This window comes from Buceros rhinoceros, unplaced genomic scaffold (genome assembly GCF_000710305.1).
Source record: "Buceros rhinoceros silvestris isolate BGI_N320 unplaced genomic scaffold, ASM71030v1 scaffold3482, whole genome shotgun sequence".
NCBI classification, from domain to species: domain Eukaryota; kingdom Metazoa; phylum Chordata; class Aves; order Bucerotiformes; family Bucerotidae; genus Buceros; species Buceros rhinoceros.
In genome coordinates this window covers 10,572-28,458 of record NW_010399355.1, presented here as the reverse complement: position 1 = coordinate 28,458, position 17,887 = coordinate 10,572, and the positions used below count along the sequence as shown (strand labels likewise).

At 40.3% G+C, this 17,887-nt stretch overlaps 1 protein-coding gene across 1 annotated transcript in view; it reads right to left on the bottom strand.

The window, feature by feature from the left end:
• The window catches only part of SH3KBP1 (SH3-domain kinase binding protein 1), a gene marked incomplete at its 5' end in the record, with an annotated part of 65,636 nt that extends 48,158 nt beyond the window's left edge, over positions 1 to 17,478 (bottom strand). Inside the window, 2 exons of the mRNA XM_010131420.1 lie at positions 7,983 to 8,077; positions 17,403 to 17,478. Coding sequence (XP_010129722.1) covers positions 7,983 to 8,077; positions 17,403 to 17,478 — 171 coding nt within the window. The remainder of the gene's footprint in view (positions 1 to 7,982; positions 8,078 to 17,402) is intronic.
• Positions 17,479 to 17,887: the final 409 nt, after the last annotated feature.

Here is a 17,887-nt window from a genome sequence, read left to right as displayed (position 1 = left end):
AATTGCTGGGTCCTGCACTTGAGACACAACAATCGCCCGCAGTGCTACAGGCTTGGGGAAGAGTGGCTGGAAAACTGCCCAGTGGAAAAGGACCTGGCGGTGCTGGTTGACAGCCAGCTGAAGATGAGCCAGCAGTGTGCCTGGGTGGCCAAGAAGGCCAATGGCATCCTGGCTTGTATCACAAATCGTGCGGTCAGCAGGAGGAAAGCCATTGTACTCCTCTACTCAGCGCTGGTTAAGCTGCATCTTGAATACTGTGTTGAGTTTTGGGACCCTCACTACAATAAAGACATTAAGGTGCTGGAGCATGTCCAGAGAAGGACAACGGAGCTGGTGAAGGGTCTAGAGCACAAGTCTGATGAGGAATGACTGAGAGAACTGAGGTTGTTTAGCCTGGAGAAACAAGAAGCTCAGCGGAGACCTTATCACTCTCTAACTACCTGAAAGGAGGTTGTAGCAAGACAGACGTCAGACTTTTCTCCCAAGTAACAAGTGGTAGGTCTCAAGTTGCACCAGGGGTGGTTTAGGTTGGATATTAGGAAAAATTTCTTGGCAGAAAGGGTTGTGAAGCACTGGAACAGACTGTCCAGGGAAGTGGCAGAGTCACCATCGCTGGAGGTACTTAAAAGTTGGTAAACATGGCACTTAGGGACATGGATTACCGGTGGACTTGGCAGTGCTGGGTTAATGGTTGGATCTTGAAGGTCTCTTCCAATCAAAAGAGTTCTATGATCAGCCAGTCTCTCAGCAGGCTGCTGATTGCAGGGACAATCCCGTTCCTCCTATCACCCTTTACTACTCACATGCCTCTACGTGTCCTGTGACCAAGGCTGCCAAATGCAAGGCAAAAGGGCGGGAGCAGGACCATCCCGTTCAGCAGCCACCCTCCATCAATCATATAAATCCTCAGCATGCACACTTTTGCAAAATAATTTCTTGTATGAAACCAGCAATTTTGGTATGAACAGGTTTCTCGGTCAGCTAAGGAAGCGGGATGTCTTGGGGGAATAACTGGTGCTGAGGACAATGCAGACTGCGAGGAACACAGAAAGCAGATTAGGTATGGATGTTAGGTTTGGCCAAAGATGTGCTGAATAATTCATGGTTATCTCAGGAGAGAAAATGGCATGCACCAAGACCCTTTATGGTATTGTTCTCTCTGAGGAAAATGCCTATTTATTTCCAAAGGCAAGCATTAAGTGCCCTTACTGCTATTATTACCTCGGTCCCTTGACCCTTAACACATGCTATCCTTTAAAAACAAAACTTTCTTAAAGCTGGACATTATTTGATGCTTCCTTACTCTAGTCCTTTCAGTTTCTGTAATTATTACCTCGGTCCCTTGACCCTTAACACATGCTATCCTTTAAAAACAAAACTTTCTTAAAGCTGGACATTATTTGATGCTTCCTTACTCTAGTCCTTTCAGTTTCTGTATGCAGGATTGTTGCACAAGTTAGAAATGCTCCAAGTATCTTGTATTAAAACACCAAATAGGGGCATCTGCCGGACCAAATACTTAGTGTCAACAAAAATCCGCTGTGTTCCTCTGACAGAAAGACATTTTTATGTTTTATTAAACCAGATCGTATTTCCCCCTGCATAACTTGGAATTTTTTTGTATTGCTTTATTAGTAAACTTATTTCTAAAAATGAGATGAAAGTTTTTAGCTTTCAATCAAGGAAAACCAAAATTACCTGAATGATTATCCAGAAATACGACTAACCTCATCTCCTCTTTCAAAAGAGACAACATTAAGCTACTATACTTCTGCTTTGAAAATGTTCTTGGCCAATTAGCTTTATTTTTAATGACCTCAAATATAATAACCTTTTTCCCCCCATAGAGTGGAAAATACTGAAAATTTCATCTTAATATGGAAAAGTGAGTGATATTATCTATTTGCTCATACTGAATCAAAAACTAAGTGTCCTAATTCCTCCACATATTTCTATAACTAAGGGTTGTAAAATGTGTGTGTGCTCCTTGTAATAAAAACGTACAGAAAAATTCCACAATGAAAAAATACCCACAGAAACAAATGCAGGCAGCAGACAGGTTTCTACCCCAGTAACGCCACAACCTAGCGAAATGGTCAATAAAGTATCAGCTAGCGTCCTCCTCCATCACATTGCCTGCTTCCTGCTCTTTCCCCTGCTCACAGCCTTAACTCACTGGCAAGACTCTTGCACGTAGCACTTAGTAATTTCAGCCCTTCAGGAGGCTCCTGCATCTGTCAGAGCAGCTGTTTTCCTTCACAACCCTTCTGAGCCGAGTTCACCTTGGCAATCACTCAGCTAAAGAAAGTGCTCTGGGTAATTACCTCCTGCATCAGGATGAGCATTTAAAGACGTTGTAAGAGAGAAAACCAGAATTGTTTTGGCGAAAGGGCCATACTCAGGTAACTGTCTATAAAGACAGTGAGGTGAAATCAAATGCCTAACAACTACCCTAAGAATTGGGAAATATTAAGTGCCCCACATAAGGACAGATTCTATACTCTAAATGGACAAATGCACAGAACAACTACTGCAACAGTGGAAATGTGACGTTAGGAAAGAGACTATCAAGACTGGATCTCATTTCATTGTTCCCTTTTACCCTTGTACTCATTTGTCTGTCTTACCACTTGATATGCATGTGCTTCGGGGCAGGGACCCACTAAATCTACAGGATGTTGAACCATAAAACTTGCAAATCTCACAGAAAACTAAATTACTAATAGTAACACCAAAAGCAAATACAATCTTTGCAAAAACTGGCTGCCATTATGCTTATTTTTAGAAACTAGATATATGGATCAAATTTTTTCCCCAACACAGAAGTGTAGAAGCACTACAAATTGGATTGCCATTAAACATCTGGCTTGTCATTAAATATCTAGACCAGATAATTTGTCATGTAAGTCTTCCAACCCTCTTGTGTCTTTCATGATACCAATGCATCAACTTTTACATGACTGTTTGAAAAGCATCAGCAAGATTCTGGGAAGCTGTATGCTACTGTTGCTTTCTTTTTCACCTCATTAACCCTTCAGACAGTTTTGAGGAATCCAAAAAGAGGCTGGACACCCTCCATGAAACTCACCTCCTAATGAGAGCTCCTTTGCAAAATCAAAAATGATCCCCTATCACGCACATCCATTACCTCAGCGCAACACATTCCTACCATTAATGCCATGTAGTCAGCTGTCAGCCTGCAGCAGCAGAAAGGCTTTGCACTGCCAGGAGGTGAAAACGGAGGGAAAGCCAGGTGTGATATCCAGAGCAAGGCACAACATTATTATTCCAGCTGATATATTGACACCTATACATTTCTACATCTTGTAAACTCAGAATTAGCAGAATTGCCTTAACTATTGCTCTTAACTATTCCTACTCCAAAAATAAGGGTTCAGGTGAGGATACCCTTCTACTACTGCCAGCTTTTCAAATTTGTAGTAGTTTTTGAAGTAGTTAATTTTATTTATCCAGAACATTCTCATTCCTGGAAACAAAGTGATCTTTACTGCCTAGAGCTCAGGTATATTGATGCAGTGCAATAGAATCTTTCACACTCTTGCAAGTAAAACTGCTTTCAAATGAGTGGGTGCACAGCTGCCAGTGTGTGCTTGATGTATTTGCTTTGAAATTATTTAGCTATTGATTCTTCACACAGGTAGTTTTCTGTATGCCAGTAAAACCTCCAGAATCCTATGCATTTTGTCAGAATTTATTTCAGCTACTAAGAAATTTGTACTGTTTGCATAAAGAATCCATTAACACTGGGAAGTAGCCTACAGTAGCTATGTCTACAAGTGATGGAATGAAAAATCCTAAAAGATTTTCAAGATGACAGTTGAAAATGCCACACGAATCTTCTGCTGCTTAAAAGCAACTCTATTTATCACAAATACAATCTCCAAAATCAATATTTAAGCACAATAAAACATCAGTTTCCCACTCTTCTTCAGCCACACAGTGCAATTGCTACCAGTGTTCTTGTCCTTATCCAAATGCTGTCAGGAGTATTTTGAAGACACTAAAACATGTCCTAAGAAACACAGTGGTTGACATTACAAAGATTAACTGACAGGGTCAATCTCATAGCCTCTTGCTGTTCATATCTCCTTAGCTTACAAATGTACCTTATCATCAAACTGCAGAACGATCACCTTAACTGTACAAGTAACATCGCTGTATTTTGCTTTTTGTTCTCTTTCTCCCAACAACATATTTTTCTTAGATCCCTTTTTGCAAAGCAAAGGTACCAGTCTACTGATTTATTGCCTTGATAATCAAGTTTTTACCTTCCTTTACAATTCTGAGGAATATATTCCGGTCTTTTACCTTTCAACATTTTGCATGAAGGAATTAAAGGATTGCCATTTGTACACTTTAATTTCCGGTAATTGATAAATAAAACCTTTTCCATGTAACTAAAAGAATATTTGCTTCACTGGGGTAAAGGAGAAGAGAAAAACATTTTCCAGAAATTACTGGCATACATTTATGTGAAGTTTCTGCTTTTCTTCTAGTCTTTTAGATAAATTTTAACCTATGAAAAAACAATTGTTACTCCGATATGTTTGGACTCTATCTCTTTGGGTATGTTTTCCATTATTTAGGCCTATGCAGTTTATTAAAAAATTACTCATTATGCTGTTTAATTAGTAATTACTTTTGGCTGTCATTCTTGCATGCCATCCTTCCCCTTACGTGTCCCAAAATACACGCCGTTCTGCCCAGTAAATGATCAGCCTCTACTGACTCACTTCAGTGTCTAAATAAAACTTATCAGCGCACTCTCCAAGTCACTAGGAAAGTCAGTTGTGATTCAGCAAATCCGTTCAAAGTCTTCACTGGCTGTTTCATAAAAAAATTCAGCTATTCGAATTCCCTGATCATAGAGATCTATAGGAAAGGCCTGATCAGCTTTTGATTCAAGATTTTGACATCCATCAAAACAGAGTGAGAACTTGAAACAGATTCTGCAAAGGCCATGACAAAATAAAAAGAATAAACCAGTATTTATAAGTAGATATTTGATGATCTTGACACAGGGATTTCTATAACTAATTTAGCTGGAAAATCTTATATAATCTTACCCCTTTTATCTGCAGGGGCACTGCTGAAATTTGAATTCTGCATTTACTGATACTACACAAAATAAAGTTTTAGCCTTTTAAGATGAACACCAGATGAACAGCTTCCTCACACAAACATTCTCATATGTCCGTGCACACAAGCTCTCCTATAAACTACCATTTAGCTCATTCCCTTTCCTCTCACCACCTGTCAAGTGCTATCTCCATGCAAGATTCTTGCAACGTATTTTATGGTTTTTTCATTACATTTCCCTCCCATTCTTGCATCACTCATAACTTCAGCCATTTCCGCACTTCCACACAGTCTCACCAATGCTGTTGTTTTCAATTAAATGCAAATTCAGTATGAGTTGAAATTGTGAGTCTTCAACATTCCGATAGATCTGACTATGTGAAAACAGATTAGCCTGGTGAGGGACTTTTCATTCTTTATATCATTTTCTGGTCTTAGTTATTTTGACAAAATACATTATTTTACGCTAATGCAGCTGTGGCTGTAGGAAGTACTATGACACTCATCCCTTTCTTTCAAAGCAACAATCTTCCCTCCTTGGGTCTAGGTAACTGGGAAGAATAAATTTTGCCTAATGCTCCAGCACAGAAAGCAAACCCTGAAAGACAATTTCTTGCAAATAGATTAGAAGAAACTCTACAACATGATAGCAAAGCAAAACCATGGTAATAGTTTCTGAAGTACTCCATACATTGCTACTTAATTCCTCTTAGTCTGTATGGGTCACTACAGTTATCAAAAGGACTCTACGTACGGTGACCTGAATTCCAGGTAAAAGGAAACTCCCTAGCACAAATGCTTAGTAGGCAGAAAGGTGAGGCTGGCTTTGTTACTGCTGACTAAAAGGAAGACACCTGCTTCAGAAGATTTTGACTAAAATAAAACTACTGGATTGCATGGGAGAGCATGGAGGAGACGCCAGTGTTTTCAGAACTCTACAGCCAAGGACCCTGACTTCACATCACTTGAATTTTGTTTAAACTACATGTTAAAAACAGATGAAAAAACCCTGCGAGTCTGACTTCAATGAGGTCTGTAAACCACAAAAGGATCTGCAAAGTGATTGCTTGTTAAGTACTGTTTCTTGAGTATCTCAGGTTAGTTCAGACACAGCATCAACACAAAAAAGCACCAACGGAGAAATACCGAGCCTTTCTGCATTGAGATCCCCCACTCTCTAGAGGCAAGGTTTTATGTAATTGTTCATAGACATGTGACATACCACAGAAAAAAGAAGAAAATTTAACAAAATGCCTGCAGTGGCTTGCTGCCATCAGGCTGGAGAGTAGGACAGGGATATATACTAGAGAATACACCGACAAACTTATCACTGCATGGTTGAGAAAACAGATCAATTCAGTCAAATCATGAGCTCAGTTAGTAGAAGAGACAAACACCCTTCCATTGTGTGCGCAGAGGCAGCAGGAAGAAGGAAATGGGGAAAAGCATGCAAATGAAATCTCATACTTAAACCTCGGTCAGGTAATTCTCTCTGTATCTATATCTAGAACACCACAGCTCCACCTGGAGCCCAGCCATCTGAGAGAGTTACATCAACCTGGTCAATAAAGCATAAAGGGGACAGGAACGATGTCTTAAAAGCCCTATCCGTGATCAGAGACACTGTTAAATACTCACACAAGAATACTCTAAAGGAAGCAAAGCAGTTTTCAACACAAGCTAAACAAAAAAAGTCACGGAGACCAAGTCCTTAAAGGATGCTTAATGAACACAATTTATTTTTTAAATTTGCAGTTTCTCTTCCTACCAAATGACTGATTATTTTTCCTCCGTTACATGTACATCCTTCAGGACAAAGGAGTTGTCCTCTAGGACTGCAAATGGCTTCGTGTATAGCATACATTGCCTCAGACGTACTTCCCAGGGTTTTGGGGTTTTTCCACTCCGATGCCAAATTGCTCAGTCAAGTAACAATTTCTTATGAAACTAATTAATTATAGAAATCATTCTTTTACTTTCATATAAGCACAAACAACAGCAGCACTATTATGCACATCATTACAATTCATCTTAATCATGCGAAATCCACAACCTTTTTTAATTTGTAGCTTTTTTCCCCCCAAAATACCTATATCTAGCAGTCAAAAATATTTAAACAAACTATATGGTCTTTAAACAAGAAGAGAATATTAAGTGTACCTAAACTATAATCCATTCTTTATAACACGGTCCTCAGTTCTTCTAAAAGAAAAGCAATTGTTTACTCAATGTGTTACTGTACAGTTTGTGGAGATTTAGTATAAACCCTGGCACTGGTTTGTCATTTCCAATCTTGAATAATTTCAAGTAATTTTAAAGCGAACACGGATCTAAAGTTAGTTAATTTAATTTCTATTTTATTATCTTTTTCTGCTTTACCATAGTGTTAAGGGTGGTGCATTTTAAATATGTATCTAGTTAATTAAGCCAATTTGGGCACATTATCTCCACCTAACCCGAAAAAAATCTAATTCACAGTTTCAACAAGAAAGCTCACTCATACACCTAACAGAAATGTTCAAAGCTGCTGCTTTCTGGAGTCTTCCCGTTTAGTCTCTGGGCTTTTGTGTTTGTTACAGGGATAAATTTATGTAGGTCTGTCAACAGATTCAAATTAAAATTAATTGTATAAACTTGTGTTTATACCGTAAGTATAAACAAGACTACGCCTCTGCTGTTCTTCATTTACCGTTACCAAGTTAAGGCTCTAAAGCACAAGCGGAAAGGAGCTTCAGGCCTCTCTGAGGTCTATGTAACGTTGTCAAACTAGCCTTGTTTTAGGAAGGACACTGTGAAAGGCACAAATAGGACATTTACGGCAATTCAATGGTGTGATTTTAAAAACTGGATTGCTGCTTATAAGAGAAAAATATTGCTTTTACCTTACTGATTAGCGTGACGACATCACCTTCTCGGATTGTGAGTTCATCATCGTTCTGCGCTTCGTATGGAAATATCACTTTGCAATACTCCTTGGCTGCAAGGAAGAACATTTAATGTGATACATTATAACAACTGCTTATTCAAGGGTGAAAATCTTTGTAAAACGTTGCCACGAATATCTCTTCGTGCTGCTTTATTTTCTTGCCATCTTTCTCTCTGTATTTCGTACCTTCATAAACAGTATGAAATATTTAAAAAACTGCACACTGGTGAGCATTCCCACACGTGTCATCCAGGGAGTCAGCTCTGTAGCCCCTAGAACCATTATCTCAAATGAAATTGCTCCAAACAGCACCTGCCACAAACCATTGGAGAAAGCCTGTTAACTGACACTTGTTCCAGTAGTTGCACTGGTACGATCTTCCACCATATCCCATAAACTGAAAGCACAAAGGACCCAGTGGATCGACATAACCTACCTATCCCCTGGTGTTCAAAAAAGAAGGTATTTCTGAATCTATGCAGATAATTAAAATAATAATACATTAAGAAATGTGAAAGCATTCATACCTAAACTTTCTGAACACTCAGCGAAAAGAAGAGTTTTGAATATTTGCCTAAAGATTCCTCTTCCTTTTTCCCTTTACTGTCTGTAAAGAAGGGCATCATCTCAACTTTCATCTGGAAAATACAGAAGCCAGCACTCCTACTCAGAATCAATTGTCATGAAGAGCAGTTACTTACAACCTGTTGCTGTGCAACAGACAAGTATGTCAATGTAACTTACAACAGAAAGGGAATATGTATTCCAGCTGTTAATGAATGTACAAAACCAGGCGACGCTCGTAAGACAGCAGGTTTAAAAAGACCAAAGAAATACACCCAGAAAGTACTGGACCTTTTGTGGAAGGGGATATGACTTTGTAGAAGTGTTCACCTCACTTTAAATGTCTCAGTGTTGATGATCTCTGCTAGTCAACAGTCATGTTTGATGCAGAGAAACGGGTACTTGCAGGCCACTGAAACCTAAAATAATTTGAAGCGACTTCTTAAGGACTTCTTATAAAGAGAACCTGCATTATCCCATTTGTGGGTACTTGAGGCTCCACTGGATGGGTCAGTTCAGCTGGTCAGACACTAAGCGCCATTTCAGACACTCATGGGTAAGACACGTGCGTGGCTGGCAGATAGGATGCACAGCCTATGAGAGCCAGGTGCCTCTCGCGTGGCAGCTCAAGGCAAGCCAGGGTATCTCAGACAGCTCCAAATGCAGGGTACTGATCTCAGTCCCAAGGCAATCTGGATTCAGATTTGGGCACCGGACAGTAGAAACCAATGATGTCAGTGCCTATGCCCGTACTACACTTGATGCAGTCAAGTCACTAAAGTGAGCGAAACCTTGAGAAACTGCTCTCACCCTAAGAGAGAGAGATCTTCACCCTAAGAGCAGACACCCACGTTTGATTAGCTGACTCACACTGCACTCCCGGGACAGCAGTGACAGATCTCCACTGGGAACCACGGGAGCCCAGGCACCAAGCTCACGGGCATACACTGAAACTTGGGGCTCTGACCCAGAAGCTGCATCCCAGCTGCTGAAGTTCAGTGACAGGAACATCAGCCTTGAATAAGCAGCCCAGACAGGTGCACGTGAAGGGCAGCTGTGTGTAAGCACGATCAGCCTGAGAAATTCAACAGCACTAATGGAGAAGAGGAGGAAAGTTCTCCAGTACACACACTTGACACTCAAAAATGGCATAAATTTTACATGGCACTGATTCCAGTAAACAAGAATTTCTTAGGCTTCACAGATTTATTTTCTTGTACACAAAAATCTAAATTTATCCCTGATCATTAACACTGGTTTCCTCAACTCGGCCCATAGTGGGTCTGGCTGGGACGGAGTTAATTTTCTTCACAGCAGTCTGCATGGTGGTATATTTTGGATTAGTGACTAAACCAGCAGTGATAACACATCAGTGCTCTGGCTGTTGTTGAGCAATACCCGCACAGTTCCAAGGCCTTATCTTTCGTCTTTTTCTCCCTTCTGCCCCCAGTAAGTAGGCCAGGGGTGGGCAAAAAGCCAGGACTTAAACAAAGTCCTATCCTTAAACAAATGGCAGGACAGCTGACCCCAGCTGAATAAAGGGGTATTCTGTGCCATATAACCTCCCAGTCAGCAATAAAACAGGGCGGGCTGGGGGTATGGGTCTGGGAGACAGCCATTGTTGGTCAGTGGTCTGTTTGTGGCAGGTGGCGAATGACTGCCTTTGCATCACCTCCTTTTTTCTCCTTTCATTCACTTAACTGGCTTTATTCATGAGTTTTCTTGCTACTGGTCCCCCTACTCTCTCCCCTGTGGGGGAGCAAGTGGCTGGGTGGAGCTTAGCTGCTGGCTGGGGTCAATCCAGCACACCCCCTCCCCGGTGTCTCTGAAGCAACAAGAGTCAGACGCAAACAACAAACATGATCTTTGGAAAAAATATAAGCAAGGGAAAAACAAGCCTCTTTTGGTGTTTCTTAGAGCAGGGAACACCGTCAAATAAACATCTGTTAACATTGCCAAACGACTGGGCATGTGAGAACCACCATGTCACAACTCAGATTTCAGGTGATGAAAGGGGTGTCTAACTGCTCGTTTACTGCGTTCTGGAGGAAGTGTTCATACCTCTCTCCATGCACGCAGCTAGGATGTTTCACCTGCTCACTATCTTGACTTCAAGACAGTATAATAACATTTTATGTAAAAACAGGTGGAAAGTTGATGCATACTGTCTTAGGTCAGGTAGATGCAGAACAGCCTGTGAGAGCAACATGAAATTCAGCACATTTTTACGCACAGCGTGTATGCTTCCTTAAACAACCACATTAGGTTTTTTTCCTATTCTGAGAGTACCTGCATTTTGAAAAGCACCTTTGCTAAAAAACAGATTCAGTGAATTACAGCAGCCAGGTTCTCAGAGGCAAACACCACCTAGGATCATTTCTGAGTATCCATTCTCAAGCATGTAGATTGCTCCTCCGCTCACTATACAATCTATACACTGTATAATCTCAGGATTAGATGGGAAGCCAAGCACAGGGCACAGAGAAGGACAGCCACTACACCACAGTAACGACGCTGTTCTGAAGGGATGCCAGCAGCGCAGCTCTTGCCCAAGGAATGGATGAATCCCAGTGTGTTTCGGGTTAAAGAATGCTTGGAACAGCAAATGTCTCCAGGGTGCTTGTGTCTCCTGCACCTTATAACAGGCAATCTCCCCTCAGCTCCCCCTTGCTACTTGAAGACTGTAAATTTGTACCATCCTTCGAGATGAAGGACTTGACAGACAAGAGTAGAGAAAAGGTTGTGGTTTCAGCATCTGCAAAAGTCAGTTGATAATCAGGAAAATAAGTGCTCTATCCTTTTTTTTTAAGCTTCTCCTCTAAAAGTATGCATCGATGTGGATCTCACAGTAAGCAGCTGTCAAAAGCACACATAGCAAGTGGCTATGCATCTTTACCTTCTAGTTTTGATGTCAAGAACTCTGTTCTCCTGTGATTTGTACAGCCTCCTCACCAATCTCTTAACTGTTTGTTTCTTTGTTTTTGTTTTTTGGGTTTTTTTTTTTTAATATCCAGATAGCAGAGAAACAAGGAATTAAACTAGACAAAAATGTCAAAAACTGAATCTTAATGCTGATGCAGCTTCTAAAGAGCCAGAAGACAATCTTGTGAGAGGCACAAGAGGGAGCTAGGGGAGGCTCATGGCTGCCCCATGCTCTGCAGGATGGTGCACAAGAACACGGGGTGAAGGCACAGCTGTGAAAAAAATTGATGGTAGAATTACAGTAGAAGTCTGAATTCCTTGAGCACAATTCACATTGGCATACACTGAATTGACAGATTCCTCTGCCTAAAAAGGACCCTGTGGATCACCTTGCAACAGAGGTACATCTCAACAACATGGATGTGTTTGAACAATGTAAGCGATTGGACAAAGCCTGCTTTCAAACTTCTCCTAAGGGAATGATAGACCAACATGATTTAACTAAGTACAAGCAAAGCCAACAGGACACAAAATAATACAAAATTTTAAAATCAGATTAATAAAAGCAGAGAAGAATCTAATTGTTTATGTCACTTCACTACTGAAGTTGTCCTTACTCAGCAGAGCACAATACTGCAAGAGGATGAAGAAGCACTTAATTTCAACAGTTATGTTTAGATAGGAAGGAAGAAAAGAAAAAAGGAAATTCTAATTTCAGACACATCACTGTAAAGACCACACTGGAACTTGCTGAATTTGGGGGGTTTCCAAATGGAAAAAAAAAACCAAACAAAAAGCCCTAAAGGTCAGAATAATATTTCTTATTACATGCCTATTAGACTTAAGCCAGATTAAGGCTTCAAACTGAGCTACCAATATTAAGCATCCCTTATCTTTAAATAATAAATCTCATTTTTACATACGACATCCAGAAGCTTCTCTTTTTTCCTCTGACCTGAAGACATTTAAAAAATATACCTGGCTAATTAACACCGAACAGCAGATATCTTGGAAACAGTGAGGGAGGAAAGAAGATTATATTCATGAGTTTTTCAGTCCTCATTCATTAATTCAGCTCCTCCCAAGCAAAGATGAACAACCTGCCACAGGCAATGGGCATTGCTCAAGGAACTGAGTGAGCGGATAAACCTTACAGCGTCTCTTACAACTCAAACAGGCTGGATCTAACATGGGATGTTCAACTTCTGGCCCAACATATTCTGAACTAAGAGGGCCTGGGCTAGGTACGATCCCATTTGAAAATACCTGTCCGCGGCTACATCCAACATTCCAGCTAGATTCTACAATGACAACACAATAAGCATCTTCTCTGCCCACACCTTTCCTTGTTCTGTCCTTTAGAAGGAAGAACAAGCCAATTGCTAGCCCCTCTGACAGGCCCCAAGTGCCCAGGGTAACACAAATTTCCCCTTCCAGTATCATCTTTGTAGCTCAGAAGCTGGAAGAAGCAGCAGCAGCAAAGATCTAGATATTTATCACAGGTGGTCTATCACTGCCCACACTTAATAGAGGAGAAAGTCTCAAGACCATCCTAAACACTACAAAGGGGCTATCCTCTAAAAAGAACTGCATGTTTTATGGTGTTTAACTTGCACCTCTGCTCAGCCCCCCAATCCGCCTCACGTTCAAAACGTGGCCTGGTTGATACAGTCTCAAGTCCCCCAAATGTCATTGCCTCAAAGAGGGAGAACAATGGCAAAAGACTTCCTACGGAATAGAGATGCTTCATTCCCTCGGCTGTTGCGAGCACTGTGTTTTACCCGGTGTATTCAGTGGCTTGGTATGTGTTTACAATCGCAGTGTAAAGAAAGCACCGATTTCAACGTCTGGATCTGCTATATGACTTGGGAGTCCTGCAGGACTGTAGCAGGTAAAAGAATTCGTTTGCATTTTGAGAGACCAGTTATATATTATACTGCTCAAACCAGAACTAAGCAAACTCCACCTACTTACTGTAGACTCTGTTCACCTTCAAATCACGCCTCTTCTATTTGTTCTTGTGCCAGACTCTCAGGGTGAGATGTGATGTTCAAGACAACAGTCACGCAAAAACATACGTTCCAGCTTAAATTTCACAGGTGAGAGTGTCTCTGGAATTTGCTTTTCCTGTTAGGCCAGGATGACACAATTTACTCCTCTTAACGCTGTTTCCTTTTTGCTAGGCAAAAACGTTCCACCCTCTAGCAAGATTTCCTCCATCTCAGGCAACCTAACCACTGGGCTGGATTCACCCTTCTAACTTTTTGGAATTTGGTTATTTATCTATTTATTAGTAAAACAAAAAACCTGTGTAGTTTATTTTTTGAGGCTTAAGTATTTTCCCCTTGATGAAGTCTAAATCATACACCAATCAGTATGGACAGAAACAGTGATACTAAGAGAATAAGCAGCACTCAAGGAGTATTCTTTGAGCTTCAGCTTCCTCTCTTTATCACTCATGTTTCTAAAATGGAATAAAAATCAAATCATTGTTAACAAAAACACAAACCAGCCAAGAAAGACCAAACACTACATTTGACAGAATCTGGTTTACTATTAACGGCTACCTCAGAACTCATAAATGGATTGCACTAATAAATATTTTCACAGAACTTCAGGATATTCAGACTGTCAAAACACCACCTCATCAAATAAAAATTGAAACAGAACTAATCAGGGCCCCACTAATCTAGATTCAGCTACTCCTCATACCTTCTACTATCATACAAAAAGCCTAGGTGCTTGCTCGGATTTTGGTATTCCAGTTATGCAATACGTTAACACAGATCGTCAACAGTCAGTGAGTGGATTAAGCAAATTAAGTGCTGTGGTCAAGGCTTCTGTGATACTGCCTTTGCTGTTTTGTTGTCTGCTTATCTGTACTGCATTTCTGCACTCTCAGTAATTGCAGTAGCTTTCTCAGTCATCGTGGATGTTTTCGCTTCACTGAATTTTAGAATCCAACAGAGCTACTTAAAAATTTATATAGGTCTTCTATAGTATAGCCTTTTCACCACAAGTCACTTGAACTAAAAGCAAGTTACTTCATAGAAAAAACTATATATCCCACTCCAGAGAAAGAATTCACACATGCATGCATGTGCCATCTCAGCTCTGTAAGAGAGATGGAAATTCAACAGCATATAAGTCTAGGTACCCACAAACCTAAACCAAGCAGCTCTCCCCCGTCTCTTCAAATCTGCATTCTTTCATTCCTGAAACTTGCAGAACTTAAGCCATCTTGCACGTAGTAAGAGCAAACGGTAAGCATATGAAATGACTTGCTGCAAATCACTGCCCCATCACATCAGGAAAGCTACAGGAAAAAAGCAGACTCAAATCAACATGTGGGAAGTCAGCAACCACCACTCCATGCTGAAGTCGCTGTGGGCAGAGAGGGAAGATGCTCCTGCTCCCCATTTCCTCTCTCAGCAGGCTCTTTAACAGTGCAGCTGCATTTTTTACCCATTTGAGACTAAGGACTAACAGCACCAGTCATGGAAAGAAACAGGTGGAAGATGATAAACTACTATTCCCCTACCAACATTCTCTCTCTTGCGTGCAGCATACATCTCCAGCAGTAATCCCAAGGGAATCTAAATCACATATTCAAATGCCCCCTCTTCACACTGAGCTAAATCTATGGATCTTCTATTTCTTGATACTCCCTTGGAGAATGGCACAGTATCTGTATCGTTCGGCAATTACAGACTCTAAGGAAGACTGGGACACCAGCATCCCAGGCAAAAGTAAAAGTATCTGAGGTCCAAGGCAGAGTGATACTTTTATGCAGAACACTGTGATTAGGACAGTCTTCTGAGACTGCATGCAGGATTCAATACTTTTTCAAGCTTGTTTGCAGTAGGTTTTTAGGAGAAAGCAAAAATTCAGTTTTGAAGAAATGACAAATGCTAGATAGATCATAGTTCTATGCCAGACTCTTATCATACTCCTCCTGTCTGACTATCAGACATTAACTCTATTATGAAAAAACTCTGCCTATATAAAAAACTAAACCAGACTGAAGTATGTTTCATTTTCACTGAAAAGTTTTTCAATTTAAATGAAGGTCAACTTCAAGTGATCAAGAAGTATGTTCTGTGATGCCATTTGAAGCTAAGACAATTATATATAATTATATCAGACTTTCCTATACATGTTCTCCTCTTTCTCAAGCAAGAACAAAGATGACAAAAAAATCTACTGAGGCCACAGAGATTCCAGGAAAGACATAAATAATGTCCTAATTACATGCTAAATCATAACGTTTAGGTGAAATTCACAGAGCATGCAAAGATACTGTAAAAGTAAGTAGCCCAACCTTCTCACTAGTTCTGGCAAAAGGGATGTTGAATGGTGTTTGCATATAACAGTGGTGAAAATAGACAGGAACAGAAGAAAAGGAATATTCTGACCAAAAACGCCATATCCGACAGAAATAACAAAAAGGTGAAAGACAAACCGATCAGAGCCCAGAAATGTTGATGGAGAAGTGTCTCTGTTCAAGCAGAGCTCCAAGTGTCACTGTAGAGGGTACAGTTCTCCAACCATTGTTCAGGTTTGCACATTCACTTCTAAGTGCTAAAATTATGAAATCCAGGTCATTGAGATGTGATTTAGTCAGAGTCTGAGCTGATGTGGAAAGAGGCTGCTGTCTACCAGACTGGCTTAGCTAGTGCTAAGGGTTAGTGATGCAGGTGGGAAAGCCCATGGGACCACCCCTTCTGATGGCACCTGCACTCAGCTCAGCTTAACCTGCTCAGCTGCAGGTTGGGAAAGGTAATTCCAAAATACATTAATTCAGGAGCCCTGCTCTACCTTACCGGTGCACACATTATTCAGTATTTCCAGTTCTCATTTCCTCAGGGCAACCGAGTTCTTGCAGTACTTCCCATTAACAGCCTTTTATAAGAGGAACAAGATAAGACGATGTAGCAAGTCAGCCAGTGTGCTGCAGCTAATGGACAGTATCTCACTAAAAGTTGTTTTAAGCTACTTCTGCAACTCCGAGCTGAAAACACGGAAAAGCAGGTCATGACCATGTACTTCTCTCCGACAGCCCCTGTTCTGCTTCTCCAGATGCTTGCCTTCCTATGTTTGTGTTTCACTTCTGAAATAAAATGTTATCATCTGCTAACTATCTAAAAGGAAGGAGAAGAAAGGTGTAAGGCTTAAAAAACTCAACCTGATTTATTATATTCATATTCAATTTCTTGTCTAAGGTATGGCTATGAGCTTTTCCTTCTTACTCTTTTCTACCAGAACCTGTAACATTTAGTTGTAAATTTACATAAATAAAATCAAAAGATGGGGAATATATATGTAACTTATTTGGTAAGCTAGTTACACATGTGTCCCTAAAACAGCACTGAGCCCTACTTAAAAGATTTAATTATTGCTTTTTGTTTACTAAAACAGAACTGAAGTTCTTGGACACTTTTCATTTCCCATACAGACTCTACCACCCACACAGATTCTTTCTACATAAAGAAAGAAAAATGAGGGGAAAAAAAAAAGCAACGGCACTCACAACTAGAGATATTTTTCTATGACCTACCTATAAGTGACAGCCTAAAGTTGGAACTTACTCAGCTTTGGTTAATTCCGAGGTACTCTCAAGGCTGAAAGCTGATCATGTAATTTAATTTAATTTTTCGATGGCAGAAAACTCAAGGTAGGATTATCAGAGCAAAACCAATTCAGACGATTTTGTGAAACAAAGCAATCCGTCTGTGTATCACCTCCTCAAAGTCTATCCTAAATACATCTACGTGCATGCTCACTTCTCATATATACAGGACACTCAGCCAAAACCAGAGAACAATGTTCAGCTTGCTTTTAAGAGGCTTAATAGCATGAAGTGCAAAGAAGAAAAAACTGTGAAACCTACTTTTTGTTCTGTTGTCCACTTCTAATTTTGTTGGCTCCTGAGTTGCTGTGGCTGGAGGTAATTTCTTCCCAACACTCTGAAAAAAAAAAAATTATTCTGCTTTAAAATATGCAGGTTCAGTTAAATGCTGGACAACATAAAGAACTGTAATGGAAATACAAAACATAGGAGTAGGAAATGGACAGTAAAGAAACAGAGGCAGAATAAACTACACTTAGGTTTTTCTGCAGGGTTTTTGCTAGCTTTTATTAAAAATTACAGAGAATTCATAAAAATGTCCTCAAAATTTTCCCTTTAAAAAATGTTCACTAACACAGTTTTTAAAGAAGAACCCTTTAACACAGTTTTGGGGGAAACTTACAGAAGTTTCATTAGTGGACAGAATATGTGATGAAATTACTTAAGGAAAGGTGCTATTCAGTACCAAAATAAAACTGGAAGAAACGTGGGAGGAAGGAACCCTTGACTTCTGTCCGTACAAGTAG